Source organism: Neopsephotus bourkii, unplaced genomic scaffold (assembly GCF_033783945.1).
Source record: "Neopsephotus bourkii isolate Nb327-2 ecotype Australia unplaced genomic scaffold, CSIRO-AGI_Nbou_v1 NB_745, whole genome shotgun sequence".
Classification (NCBI taxonomy): Eukaryota; Metazoa; Chordata; class Aves; order Psittaciformes; family Psittacidae; genus Neopsephotus; species Neopsephotus bourkii.
The window spans coordinates 1,054,804-1,069,611 of NW_026901243.1; the positions used below are offsets into that span (position 1 = coordinate 1,054,804).

The window sequence follows — 14,808 nt, forward strand, 5'->3', positions numbered from 1 at the left end:
GGTCTTTTATAGCATGCTAGGATAACTAAGAAACAGTGCATGGGACATCAGAAATATTTTGCATATCATTTTGTAGTGACTCTGAATGCATCTAGGAATTGATACATTGGATAAGAAATTTAGTTGTCTGATTTTTCTGTAGGCAAAATACTTTCAAGGACATGTTTACCTGCTGCATGGGAGAGTTTACATTGTAAATATGTATAGACATATAAATCATTAGTTCATTTTCTAAAATGTTTCCTTATTGTTGTCTTTCAGAGATTATGTGAGCTGCTGCATTAGCCTTCTAACATCTTGCACGGATACTCCTGGTATGTCTGAAGGACAGATCTCTTTTATGTTCTGAATGTACCAGGTAAATCCCAGTAATAACTTTGCATGGGACATCGTGATCTGTTAGAAGTAAGAAGTCAAGAGAGGGCAACTTTTATTCTATATTTAGTCCTAGTTGATTCTGTAAAAAGAGCTTGACAGGCTGTAGCCTGAAATTTATTTTTGTAACTGTGTTATACTAGAAAATAACTGCAACACTAGTGCAGCTATTTGCAACACCATGAAGATACTGTGTCAGAGGGGGTTAGCCACTTCCCTTAAATACCTTTAAGAACTTTGCTCAGCATTTCTGGTGCTTGAGGTAAAGCAGAAGGAGGAACAATAGTTTTATTTTTCAGGTAGGTAATTCCTTTGTCAAATCTCCTGCCTCACCTTTTTGTCTGAGAGGCAAAAAATGGATGCAGCTGTGACCTTTGAAAGCAGTTTAATTGCCTTTTGATTGCAGTGGTGTTACAAGAGGTACTCTGTTCAGTAGCAGCGGTGAATGAATGCTTACCTTGACATATTCCTGGCTAGCATACTTAATCGTAAGTAACTAGTATCACATCCATTAACCTAATTCAGTGTTTTGTTTTCAGGTTGTCCTCATGAGTACTCCTGTGGAGAATGTCCATGATCTTTTTTGCCTGTGTGGTGCGGGTGAGGGATGGACTTCCCCTCTCAGCCTCCACAGATTTTCATTTCAACCACGACTTTCTGGAATGCAGAAAGAGATTGAAGGCGTTATCCTCAATTCTGGCACAGTATCCAAGTCGAGGCACAGTAAAAGGACGTGACTTGAGCATACAGTAAGTTGCTGCTTTTGTTTGATTGTGTTTTTAACTTCAAGTTTTGAAATGTTTGACTTGGTAGTTAAACTTTAGGTATATTCCATAGTGCCTAACTCCAGTTTGAAAATTCACCACTCATGTCTAGATTGTAACCTCCCAAGTATTTTGGAACCTTATTTCTCAGCACCACAGCCGCACAGCTCCTACTCAGTTTAGTAAGCATATGTTAAGAATTGCTTGTTTTAGTTTTCTTTTTTGTACCAGCTGCTTTCTGCTCAATGGGCAGTACTTGCTACTATTAGCAATTGGAATATCCTGGACTTCTACAAACACCTTCTAAGACAGCGTCCTAATGCCTAGGAATTAATTAGTTTAGTCTAAACCCCAGTTCCTTTTCATCTGATTCTGGCTTGCGCAGAACTGCTGTGACTCTCCTGCATACTGCCCACTCTGTTTTCCAAATACCAGAAGGGTTTGAGTCTAGACCTCTGGCTGATGGATATGTCTTGAGGAGGCCTGAAGCATGCTGACAGTAGCCAGTGTGGACAAATTATAAATTTTTGGTTTTATTTATTGGACAAGGGTATGTTAGTCTTTATTTTAAGAAATTAAAAATTAAGCTTTAGCTTGTGATTGCTTGTTTGGTTAGCAAACATAAGAAAACTTTAACACTGAGCTAAAATTAAGTATCCCTTTTTGGGGGAGTGGTTGGAGAAAGTAAAGACTTGAACTTACACTGAATCAGTTGGAAAAGCAGAGATTAGCATTTTAATTCCTTTTCCCTCAAAGTGAACTTGTGCCCTTTAATGCTAATGTTTTCTGCTTTTAATCTTCTGTGGTTGCTACAGAAGTAGTTATGCATTGGGCTTGGAAATGAGTGCATACAGATACATGGCAAAAAGGCTATAAATTATTGACAGCTTGGAAAATGTAGTTTTACACAGGTGTGGTGTTGGTCCTCAACTGTGAGCTGGTGACAAAAGGAATTTAGGGAACCTGCGCAGTGTAACTAGGCTGTCACAGAGCTAACCAAAACCATAAATCCCAACTACATGGTATAATGAATAAATAAAAATATGATAAAATAGAAGCAACAAGTATTTCTTTGAGAGGGATGATACATGTAAATAGTGGAAAAGAGGAAAAAATACAGAGAATAATTATGCAGCTCCAAGACTTTGATTTTATACTGATCTAAAACCAGCTAATGTGTAAGAAAAGATTTCCTCAGTCTTATTTCAGAGATACTTACGAATCTGTAATTATGGTGGGGATTGTGGAAGTTTAGCTGTCTGCTTGTAGTGCTGACATCCGAACTAGATGCCCTGGCTCCCATCTTGTTTAAGGAAGCCTAGATGAGAGTGATTTCTCTCATCCTTAAATACACACCTGCGTTTTGGTCAGATGAATACCTTGTTTGGGCCATGTTTAAGTGGAAACTTCTGCATAAATATGGCTTCAGTGTTAGGAGGACCCTTTTTGGAGTACAATTTTTATTGTGCTGTATCTAATACGAACTCTATTTGTTACAAATGATTTCACAGTAACAGTGCTTGAATATCTTGGTATGTGCAAGTTAACAAATATCTCTTGAAGTTGTCGTATTCAAAGAGAACAATGAATATATCTGCTTACCTCCTGTGAACAAGCTTGCTTGGGTTTAGTTTTGTTTGTGGAAAGCCACTGTGTTTTCTTTCCAAACCTTCTTGCCAGTGACGTTTTCTGGCCATCTCTTTTCTTATTGATGTGATTTAAAGGCAGCCTGAGAAAATAATGTCTGTAATTTTTACTAATGGAGCGATTTCATAAAGCCTGTATTGTGATCTTTATTATGCCAAGGCATGCTGAATGAGTTAAGAATAGATATTAGATCTGCAGGGGCTGCATGACTGTTACAGCAGCGCAAACCATATATTTTTTTGTAGTCTGCTCTTTCAGCGCAGTCCATACATTTCACTTTGACAGAAAGCACAGTTTCCTTCTCACATTCAGTGTGGCTCTCTTACCTTTTTATGTTGATATTACTTTTTTCTTTTTCTTTATTTCAGTTTCCTTTCTTCTGGGGATATTGCCTGCATGGCAATCTGTTCCAGCACTTACTCAACCGTCATGGCGTTTTGCTTCCTGGAGGAGCTTCAGTGGGAATTTGCTGCTTCCTATGATATAACAAGTATCGGTTTAGCTTCCAGACCATATGCTTTTATTGAATTTGGTTTGTAACTTTGTTCTCTAATAGAGAATCAATTAATTGCGCATCTGCTACTTTTATGATGTTAAACAACGTCTCCTGGCCAAAGCCTGATTGTGAAAATGAATCTCTGTGTCTGCCTTTGCATGTGTAGGAGTAGCAGAGAGAGCCTGTATTTGTCTTAAACTATTAGACTGTTGGGTTTGCAGTTCCTTAGAGTGCCTTTAATGGATGAACAAAATGCTGTGGTGATTCCTAAAGAGCACAGGAAGAAGAAATCCTTATCTCAAACACTTTCTAACTTAATTAAAAATATCTGACAAGTGGGGATAAATGGGTACAGGGAAAAAGGAAGACAGAATAGATTATTATGGGCAGCTTTACTTATGGCATGACTTAAATTCACATAATGCTTGATAATCATGCATAGTGTTCCTTATTTAATCTGAAATAAATGATTTTCTTGCCAAGGAGGAGCTGCTCTACTGTACCTCCTACCTTTATAAAATGCGATTCAGTTGCAGTGAGAAACTCTTTCCTAGGAAAGGATGAGACAGTGCAGTGGTTAGCACACTTCTGTCCAGATTTCAGCAACAGTGTTAAGCTCATGCTTAAAAGATTGTGAAATTTACAAGGAAGGCGTATGATACACACAGCTGTCTTGGGTGGGTTTCCCTACAGGGCACATTCTAGGCATGATGTAATTCTATACTAAGATCCAAATTACTGTCTTTAAAAAACAAAACAAACCAAACAAATAAACAAAGAAACTTGAATAGGAATTTGGGAATATCTAGCCTCTCAATTGCATAAGTCTCTTTTTAAAGAAAGAGAAAAAAAAAAAGCCTTTTCTTAATTTCTATTACTGTACAGCATTTTGTACTGAGTCTACCTAAGGTTGCTGTGATTTCCAACCCTCCTCTCCTTTCCTCTCTCCTCCTCACCACCCTCCCCGGCCCGGACCCTTTTCTGTGTTTGAAGCTAAGATCCACTTGATGCCTAAGATCGTAGCCTTTTGTCTGGTAGCTACAGCTGATTTTAGCAGATTCACTTAAGATAAAATACAGGATTTTTCACCAAGGGCTGCTTATGGTGTTGTGTATTTGACACAGAAGTCCTCCTTAAGGAACTTGTGCTTAAGCTATTACATATGCATCATATCGAGTAGTAGCTGTGGTCAACCTATGCGAGTCTTCTAGCGTCACAATATCTTAAAGATACGAATTTTACTTAAAGGATAACTTAGGAAAATAAATGTTTTTGCATTTTATTTCTCTAAGCGTTTGAAATAGCTTGAATTTGCCAGTATCTTTGCATAATAAATGGAAGTATCCACAGTGAGGTACTTCATTTCTGGAGGTATGAGTAGTAAGTACTTAGAAGAATTCTCTACTCGGTGCAGCTCCTGTCAAACCAGCAGCCACATTTGTGGAAAGGGATTTGCTAGCAAATGGTATTAAATCTGAAGTGTGAGAGATGAAGTAGGCTGATCTGTATGTAGATGTATGGCTTGGATGTTGGTAGAATCGCTGTGGAATTGACTCTGCCAGTCAAGAGTTGCTTCATGACTCAAATATAGGTTGAATTAATTTATTTCTGTGCTTGGAGAAAAACCCTAATCCTTGATGTTGTTCAAACACAATGTGGAGTTGCTTCTCATATAGTTCATTAGTAGTTTTAAGATATGTGTTAAATCTAGTCTGGAATATGAAAACTTGTTTTCAATCCACTGCAGGCAGGATGTTGAGATTTTAAGTATCCAGAAGGGAGTGAGTGTGATATAAAATACCTAGGAGAGATATTTTTCTCCCTAACACAGGAGTGGAATTCTACACCTGAAATGAGTAAGAAAAGAAATGAAGGAAGCAATGAAAAATAATTAAAAAGAGTGCTGTGATTTGATTAATAATTACCTGAAGCACTTAACTTTTGCAAAGCTAATTGAAGCATGGTTTTATATTGTTTCAGATAACATTATTCAGAAAGTGAAATGTCGTTTTAATGGTGCAAATCGCTCTCAAATGAAGGACAACTGGGAGAAGATTGAGGAGGAGCTGAAGTTCCAGCCCCCAGTTCAGCTGAAACTAGAGGATATGGAGCTGATGAATGGGATGGCAAATGGTGGGCATGCAGGTGTTCATGTGGAGGTTGGTAAGTTACTACTACACACAGGTGACAGTAGACTTCCTTAACCTAACTCTGCAAACAGCAGAAAAACCTGTAACAGCACCAGTTCACTTTGTACTGAGAAATATACATATCATGTGCATGAAACCTAAGAAAAAAGACTGCCTTTGTATCATAGTTAACAACAGTATAGCAGGTATGCATCAGAGCATTTAAGGACTCATGGTAGTATCTTTCTTTCCAGCCTTAGACCATCTTTTCTTTATGGACAGTTGGTTGTAACTGGACTTCGCATTCTGCATGTTACATTCTTGTTCTTCTAAGTAGTTCTTTGTTAAATTTTCTCTGACAAAAGAAGCTGAACTAACTCCTGCTTGTTGCAGGTTCTAATAGAAGATACATAATTACAGTCTGACTGAGTTGCTTCAGGCTTGAGGAAAGAAGAGTTTAGAGGAATAGGAGCTGAGGGTAAAACTCGTTCCCAGACTTTCCATGTTGAGTTATTTTCCCTGCTTTGCTTTCTCCTTTTACCTTATTTTTTAACATGTAATGCATTTGACTAAAATTCTGAAAGAGGATATGTATATCTGTATAAACAACACATAAAGGCTTGATGAGGGACCTTTTCATAATGAAGTCTGACATGACTTTGAGCAACCTCGTCTAGTAGAAGGTGTCCCTGCCCATGGCAGTGGGGTTAGAACTACATGAGCTTCCAACCCAAGCCATTCTGTGATTCTACCTGCTTTTCGAAGTACTAAACTGTACTTATTTATTGTAAAATTGGTATCTTCCTATTTGTTTTTCAGTTGCATACTCAAAATCCTGCCTGCTTCCTGTATAAAATGAAATCATAGAATCATTTAGATTGGAAAAGACCTGTGAGATTGAGTCCAGTTGTGAACCTAACACTGCCAAGTCCACCTCTGAATCATGTGTCAGTTTTGTGTTAGCATGGTAGTTTAAATGCAGCTGGAGAACCATGAGCTTGTATCTACTCTTTCTGTGGTGTTCTTGGCTTATACAACACTAATAAAATGAAGTTCCTGTTGCTCAGTCTTGTTCCTGATGAATGAGCTGGACTCTGATGTTCATATTTTAAGTTAAAATACAAAGGGGCAGTGACTAGGAAGAATTAAAAAATAGAATTGAAAACATTTTGTTTGCCAATCAGATTTGCAAGTGCTCCTTAGAACTTGAAGGTTAAATATTTTAATGATGTGACTGGGTGTAGAAGTGTTTTGCAGTAGTGTGAACAGTTTTGGTGCCAGTAAACATTTGAAAACTAGTCTGTATCCACAGATCAGAAATACATTTTCACTTCCCCCATATTCTTAATTGCTTTCTTTTACTTTCCATCTGGCTTTGTATTTCTGACTGTTCTCTCTGGTCTAACGCAAAAACTCTTACAGATTGTTCTACCTTTGTTTTGAGTATCATGTTTATGATCATCTGTTTTCCTCAGATGGAGTCAGCTTTCCTGGCTTATGTCTCTCTCAGCATTACCACTTTACTGCTCTAAGTTTAACTCTGTGGATAGTGTTTATTCCCATATTAATGTTGTTTATGTTACAGCTCTTCTATGTAGGAGATTTCTTGAGCATATGTTGGAAATGTTATGATTGCAGGAGAGAAGAATTTAATTGTGTCCATATTCTATAGCGAGGATAGATCACTCAGTGGATTGATCAAAACATCAGTCTCTTTACATGTTTGTATCTGGTTCTTGTCTTATTTTGAGCTGTGTGATCACTCTTCATTTTAGTGTGAAAGGAGTCTGAAAAGTCAGGGTAGTTTTGTCCTTGTTAGTATATATGTTAATAAGAGCTTTATTTTTACTTCTTTTTTTTTTCTGCTCTTCCTTCTGTTTGTTCCTTCCTTTGTTTAACTAAACCAAGCCCCATTCTTGCTAGAACAATGTTAGCACTGTATACTTGATCCACATTTACACAACCTAAGCTGCTGTTGCAAAAGTCTCACCTTGTTTCTTGGTATTAGCACAGCTGATAGAACTTCCGGATATAGGGAGATCTGTATACAGAAGAAATCTGAAGTAGCTTTCTGTGAAGAAGGAGAGTTTTTACATCAGAACTGGCTCTGTGAAGTAGAACAACAACTTGTGCTATATGTCTAGTAAGCATGCTGTTAAATTATGGAGCATTATGCTCCCCCTGATGAATGTTTAGTCTTCTGTACGCATGCAGGGAGTCCTTCACAGGGTCCTTTTTCAGGTGTGTTTTGAAGATGTCTCATATTTTGTGTGCTTGTATTTTACTTTAAAATCTTTGAGTCTGATTTCATTTTTCACTCCTGGTGTTGTCTTTATCTGGAGCTTTGGGTACGTGATGCATTGTCAAACCCTTGCTGTGCTGTGCCTTGAAGAGACAGGATGGAGTGTGGTACTGACATTTGTGTCAGTCTCCGGTTAAATAGCCGGAGGCCTCTGCTCAGAAAATCTTTTCTAGTCAGAGGTTTCCATTTCTTCATTGTGTGAGGGTGTTTTCACAGGGTTGTTCTGTAAATGTTCAAATCTGCAGATGCATTTTTCTTGAGTGCTAGGTAATCCACAGTCCCTGGAACATCTTCTGTGTGGTTCTTTTATCCTGAAGTACACAGCTTTTCTCCTTTGGAGTCGTATCAGTTTGAAACCCAAATTAGAATTTAATTGTGCTTCTGCAAATTTGTCCTGTCTTAAGCTAAGAGTGCTCTTGTTTCCTTATTTAGTGTAGTAAGGAATTTTACTATGAAATTCTGTTTATAAAAATGATTGAATTCACACAAGCAACTGTAGTAATTTCTCCCTGGCAGTACCTGTCTTGCTTGCACTATGCAATTTCAGTTTGTGGATTAAACCTCAGAATAGTATAGAAGAAATAAAACTCCACAGCAAACAATTTAGAGATCAGTTTTCACAGAATCTGAACCATGAGTAACTGGATGTTGTAATCTTCCCTGCATGTGTGATAGTAATTCTTTTTATCTGGACAACTGGAAGAAAACAAAAGTAACTGGTAATTTTTACATAATATTATTTGCTACAGAAGCTATATATCAAGACTTGCATTGTTTTTCCCTGGGGAATGGTATCTCTTGACATGTATGGTTTGCAAAATACAATGAATGACACTTGAACTTGATAATTTTTCTTTGAAGAGACACTGTGTGCCTCTGAAGTAAACCTTTGACACAGAGAAGAAACAGCAGTCTTCATAAGTAAGTTTCCATGAGAGAGATATATAGCTGCAACGTTACTTAATTTATCAAAAATAATCAGAAACTTCATACTTGGGTCAGCGCATGAACAAACATGCTGGTACAGCTTCTGTCCAGCACACTGTTTGGACCTTAGATTTCATGGGGGAAAAAAAGCATGGGGCAACCTGTGAATTACAGGGTTACTTGCACCATTTATATACATGAACATGTGTATTACAATAATATAAAGTGATGCTTCATAATGTGACATGTATCAAATTGAATTAATGCAGTTCTTTTTGCAGCTGCTTTGAAGGTTAAATTATGGATGTATGGATGCATGCCAGACAAGGTAATTGCATCGACACTTAATAAAAGATACTTTATATCCCTATATTAATTTGGCAACAAACTTTTTTACATCCATCTATCAAGATCTCTCTCGAAGGAGAAGACACTGTCTTAGACCATTCAGTACTGCAATATTTAGGCTGTGTGTCACTGAAACAAAAGTCGGAGACCATGTCTGGTGTGTCGCATAGTTTAGCTACAGTAGTCAGGAGCTGGCTACATCTGGGTAGAAGGCTGAGGGTCCTGAGAATCTTGAGGGCTCATTCATTCTCTCCTGCATCTTACGGACGTTGGTGCAGGAGAGGATCTGGATTTTTATATCTGAGCTGCAGATTATCTTTCTGTTTACTATGCTGACAGTGTTCTACTTGTAGTGATCCAAGGGCAGGGATGAAATGTAGGTGAGTATCTAGGTGTGGCATCTGTTGTTGGGTTAGCGAGCACAGCTAGGACAAAAATAGGTGAGATTTGTACAACCAAAGCTGAATTAGAAGTGGCAGGTTCCAAAGTTAAATACACATTTATAATAATTGCTTTGACCTTAATTAGGTATGTATCAATTAGATGATCCTGAGAAATGATATTTGGAGGTGTGGGTGTTACGTAGTAGTAGTGGAGAAGGTGGGAATGAAAGGAGATACAGTTCACTATCTGTGAAAAATGGAGAAATGTAATCGTAACGCACTGTAAAATGTGGCTCAAAGACAAAAAAGTGTAGCATCCAGTTTAATTCCTAGACCCCAGTTTTCATAAAATCATAGAATGGTTTGGGCTGGAAGGGACCTTAAAGCTCATCTAGTTCCAGCCACTCTGTCATGGACAGGGACACCTTCCACTAGACCAGGTTGCTCAAAGCTCCGTCAACCTGGTCTTGAACACTGCAAGGGGTGAGGCAGCCACAGCTTTTCAGGACAACCTGTTCCAGTGTCTCACCACCCTCACAGGGAAGAATTTTTTCCTAATGTCTAATCTAAATCTCCCCTCTGTCAGTTTAAAGGCATTCCCCTGTGTTCTCTGCCTACCTGCCCTTGTCAAAAGCCCCTCTCCGTCTTTCTTGTCAGCCCCTTTAGGCACTGGAAGCTGCTCTAAAGTCTCACCAGAGTCTTTCTTTCTCCAGGCTGGACAAGCCCAGCTCTCTCAGCCTGTCTCCATAGCAGAGGTGCTTCAGCCCTCGGAGCATCTTTTTGACCTCCTCTGGACTCACTCCAGCAGCTCTATGTGTTTCTTATGTTGGGGGTCCTAGAGCTGGATGCAGGACTGCAGGAGGTCTTTTACCAGATCAGAGCAGAGGGGGAGAATCCTCTCCCTCAACCTACTGGTCATGTTTTGGTTTGACCATGTTTTGTCAGTCTGAGAGGCTGAGAAGTTCTGTGACAGACATTTCCCTGCTCTGACTAGGTGGTATTATCCTGCCAACTCCTCTGCTGTTCTAGCAGCAGAGCCTGAAAGTCCTTGGCTGTACAGCTGAGTCCTGTCAACTGCTTGGTTAGGGCACCAAATGCTGTGTGGTAGCTATGCAGGTAAAAACTAAATTGCTGTATACCAGCCTGAAACCTCAAGCTTGATGGGAAGAAATATTACAGTTTCTTCCCACAGACACAGTCAGTTACAGTTGAGGAAGAGATGAATTGCTGTCTTGCTTTTGTGGGTGTTAAAAATTTAAGGTCTTTCCTGGACCAGTGCTTAAAGCATGTCACTCTTCTACTGACCTGGGAAGAGTGCTAGGTATGCTAATCTGTTGTAATAAACGGTGGAAAAACATATGTGTGCACTGTAGTAGAAGACATTAATGCCAAACAGCTCAAGAACAAATTCTATTGCTTAATCTCTCTAAAAAATACTCCAGAGCTTTGATGGTTTGTAAATGTCCGAAGAACTAAGCAGGATATTGCAACAAAAATGATTTTTTAGTCATAATTGGTCTTCTCTGGAGCAAGCATGAAAGGTTTTGAAAATGTTTAAAACCTGCATGAGCTAATTTGGGTTGTGAGCTTTCAATGTCTCTCATATTTTTTTCTTTTTTCTTTTTTTTTGTTTTCCTTTTTTTAAGTGCCTACTTACAGAATGCAGCGTGTGACTCCCTTGGGCATTCTGTCACTTGTTCTGAACATCATGTGTGGAGCTTTGAATCTCATTCGAGGAGTTCACCTAGCAGAGTATTCATTTCAGGTAACCCTGTTTGAATTGAAACTTGTTCATGAATCAGAGGGGGTGAATTATTTGGGTAACGAGATTAAGGGTGGCTCTTCTGCTGCTTAGTAGAGCATACACTTTCTTACATAAAGTGTGGTGTTTGTCCAGGGAATGCACAACTGATTGCTCACCTGCTGGACCTCGTGTTCTGTTGTTTATTGCAACACATGGCATTTCATTCTTTTCTAGTGACATTAAAATTTGGAGGAATATTTAAGTCTTGCCAGGCTGGCTGGATTAGTTTTCATTTTTTTTTTCCATTCTTGTATTTTGTTCTAGATGCTTTTGTTTACACTTTCACATATGCTTAAAAAAATTACACAACTTTTTAAAAGTAGAAAAAGTGTCTTGATTGTATGGTGGCACAGTTTTATTTAGCAAGAATCATCACCTAAATCTCAGTTCTTTGTATTGCATTCAGTGATACTGATCTTGCTGTTTAACACTGTTACAGTTGATCAACATAAACTAGAATGAGGGGTACTTGATGAAATACAGCATTCTAAAATATCAAGCAGTACTTGCTAAAAGCTGTACCTGATGCAGTTTTGTTACTTTTTCATCTAAACAGGAGGACCATGAAGGAATTGGAAATGTGATAGCTTTTTTTCTACCTTTTCTAGCCTGTGTTTTTCAGGTATGTTAACTGTAAATAAAATGATTTCTTATTATTTTAATATAATATACAAGACAAAGTAATTTTCACATAAGCAGAGGAACAATTTGAGATTTAGTATCATACCTAGGTGATTCCACTGAGGTATTCCAATGAAGTGGCACAAGTACAGTTAAAGGCACAATTTGACCTTTGGCAAACTGTAGTTGCAAGCCATTACAGTGCTTTCATGTTTTGACATGCTAAATGATCTGAGTTCTTTACTGTGAGGGTGGTGAGGCACTGGCACAGGTTGCCCAGAGAAGCTGTGCATGCTCCATCTCTGGCAGTGTTCAAGCCCAGGCTGGACAGGGCTTGGAGCAACCTGATCTAATGGAAGGTGTCCCTGCTCATGATAGTGGGGTTGGAACCACAGAATATTTAAGGTCCCTTCCAACCAAAACCATTCCATGATTCTATGATTATTTTTGTTGACCTCCTTATGCAAAAAAAGTTTGAATGAGGAAGTATTACCTGCTCTAGATGGGTTTTTCTTGAGAGTTTCCTTAAAATACCTAAAACAGTGGTCCACAACCTTTACCTTGAGGGCAGTATGTTGTTTGTAAAATCTTTAGTTTTTATTCTGCCACTGCAAGAAGCTGCTGTGGTTGGGTTACTAGTTCACAGAAGTAACGTAATGCAACAGTACTGAGCAATGAGTATGCTGTAGGCATTTGGTTAATGGTTTGGGGACCCCTGTCTCAAAGACTTATTTATCTGTGGTACTTAAAGCTTGCACAGTGGCTAGTTATTGAATCATAATAGATAAATTGTATTGTCTTTCAGCCTTCTTACTCCTCTGCTCATGGCAGAGCTTAAAGATGGAGATACTAATTTGAATCTAAATACTTGATGCAAGTCATTATTAACAAAGAAAGGCTCTGACCTGCTTTTATTTTCCAGTTAGTACCTAAAAGCTAGAGAAGCTAAACAGAGTTCTCTCTTATCCTTTTGATTTATAGCAGTCATATTTACAAAATGCTTGTGAATAAATTCAGCTTAAATGTGAACTGCTTTCTGCATGCTGATCTCTACTTGTGTCACAAGCACAGCTGGAAACTGTGACCTTAAGTGAGAAAGCATGATCTGTTTCTGCCTGAGTTAAGAAAGTAACTCTTCTGCCAGCACTTTGAGTTTTCAGTTTTCACCTTTAAGGGTTGTTGCTTTTTACACATACTTAGCAAATGGGTTCCACCTGATCTTGAATTTAAAAGGAAAAAGAACTTTAAGTCGTAGCTGAACCTGTTAACAGAAACTGAGTCAAGTCTAGAGAATGAAGAACTTTACTTATCCCAAAAAAAATATGACAGAAGAAGATTTGGGTTTACTTTTTTCTGGCTTCTAAGCCTTTGTCTTGTAAAAATTGTAGGTAGTTTTTGAAAGCTGGTTCAGCTTTAGACTCATTTTAGTTCAGGCTGAGACAGGCAGGGGGGATGCCAGTTGTGCTGACAGACCTCTTTTGATAATCTGTGTTTAGCTGGTATGTTCTGGGTTGAGGCCACCACCCTGGCTGTTCTTGGAGGGCATTTCAGCATGGGAGTTGAAGGGAAACTTTGCTCTTCTTAGTGATCACTGTGCTGGCAGGCACATCCAGGAGGCACAGATGTGCCATCAATTCCCAGCTATGTATCTCATCTATATATGCATAGTTTCATAGAATCATAGAATACCAGGTTGGAAGGAACACAAGGATCATCTGGTTCAATATTTCTAGGCAAAGCATGACCTAGACTAGATGGCCCAGCACCTTGTCCAGCTAAATCTTAAGTGTTCAATGCTGGTGAGTCCATCACATCCCTGGGGGGGATTATTGGAGTAGCTGATTCTTCTCACTGTCAAAAACTTTTCTTGTATCCAGTCAGAATGTCTCCAGGAGTAGCTTGTGCCCATTACCCCTTGTCTTTTCCATGTAGAAATGTTTAATGCTAACACTGTCTCTCTGGTGCTTTTGCAGTGTTACCTGTACCTCTTCTATAGCTCAGCAAGGAAGATGAAAACATTTGTACTCCTTTTCTCTGTTTGTTTATGCAACATTTACTTGTATGGATTACGGAACCTCTGGCAAATAGCCTTTCACATAGGAGTGGCATCTCTTTCTTCTTATCAGATACTGACAAGACAACTTATGGAGAAACAGCCTGACTGTGGAGTATGAAAAAAGCTTTGGGTTTGCTATTCTATTTTTACAACTCTCTTTTTTTTTTTTTTAATTAAACTGGACAAAAACTGTTTGGGGTACTTTTAAAGATTTGTGACAATGGTTACTGCAAGGAGGATATTTCAAAGCAGCTTGAAGTAAAGTAGGATACTGTAATCGTGTCAAACACACGGTGAGGAATGTAGCTGTATTTAACATGGCATGTGGTAGTTGCGCATGGTAAATCTTGTCAGGTGCCATCAGTAGGCTTTCACTCCTTGACTAATACCATCTAGACAGCATTTTGCCATTTGTCTTACTGGCCTTGTAATAGTTTGGCAGGTCAATGTTTTGCCTTGCCAATGCTTCTAAAATATTAAACTTGTATAATGCAGTGACGATAAAGTGGGTGGGTAACATTTTTGTCTATAGAATTTGTTAAGCATTAAGATACTTGGTAAATGTAAGTAAAGGAGTAGTTTGCCGTAATTAGAGTTCAATAGCAGTGGAAAAAATACTGGGATGAGCTTGAGGGTAAATTTTCTAGGTTTTGAAGGAGAGGAAAGGAAAACACTGTAGGTCTTCTAAAAACCATAAAGGCTATAAATATCTCCTGGCTAAACAGCGCATTGTAGTTAAGTATGTGCTCATTGGTTAATTGCAAATATGCTTGGGGCAGCATAAAATAAACCAAAGTGAGTATAACTGATCTTTTCAGCTCAAGTGGCCTTTATTTCCTTGGTCAAGGTCACTCTTAGCATAAGGGTAATTCCATGTTTGCTTGGTCTGTACAGATAATAAATCTCCCAAGATTACTTATGACAGGCTACTGACTCCTTCACCTTTTTATTAAAAA

General features: G+C 38.5%; 1 protein-coding gene across 3 annotated transcripts; it reads left to right on the forward strand.

The window, feature by feature from the left end:
* The first annotated feature begins 202 nt into the window (after positions 1-202).
* SEC22C (SEC22 homolog C, vesicle trafficking protein) lies at positions 203-14,210 on the forward strand. 3 transcript variants are annotated; one of them, XM_061354751.1, is made up of 7 exons: positions 203-358; positions 915-1,124; positions 3,155-3,318; positions 5,263-5,445; positions 11,018-11,136; positions 11,732-11,797; positions 13,770-14,210. In XM_061354751.1, the coding sequence occupies exons 2-7, from the start codon at positions 943-945 to the stop codon at positions 13,968-13,970; spliced, it is 915 nt and encodes a 304-aa protein (XP_061210735.1). In that variant the 5' UTR covers positions 203-358; positions 915-942; the 3' UTR covers positions 13,971-14,210. The 3 variants fall into 3 exon arrangements, with proteins under 3 accessions (XP_061210735.1, XP_061210737.1, XP_061210736.1); XM_061354753.1 differs by lacking the exon at positions 13,770-14,210 and adding an exon at positions 12,719-13,762; XM_061354752.1 differs by having other exon boundaries at positions 246-314.
* Positions 14,211-14,808: the final 598 nt, after the last annotated feature.

What these genes read in the sequence shown, in the direction of transcription:
- SEC22C (XM_061354751.1), top strand. Translation starts at nt 943, where the DNA reads ATGTCCATGATCTTTTTTGCCTGTGTGGTGCGGGTGAGGGATGGACTT. An exon ending in ATATGCTTTTATTGAATTTG is followed by an intron (nt 3,319 to 5,262) that starts GTTTGTAACTTT and finishes ATATTGTTTCAG; the next exon opens with ATAACATTATTCAGAAAGTG. An exon ending in TTCTAGCCTGTGTTTTTCAG is followed by an intron (nt 11,798 to 13,769) that starts GTATGTTAACTG and finishes GTGCTTTTGCAG; the next exon opens with TGTTACCTGTACCTCTTCTA.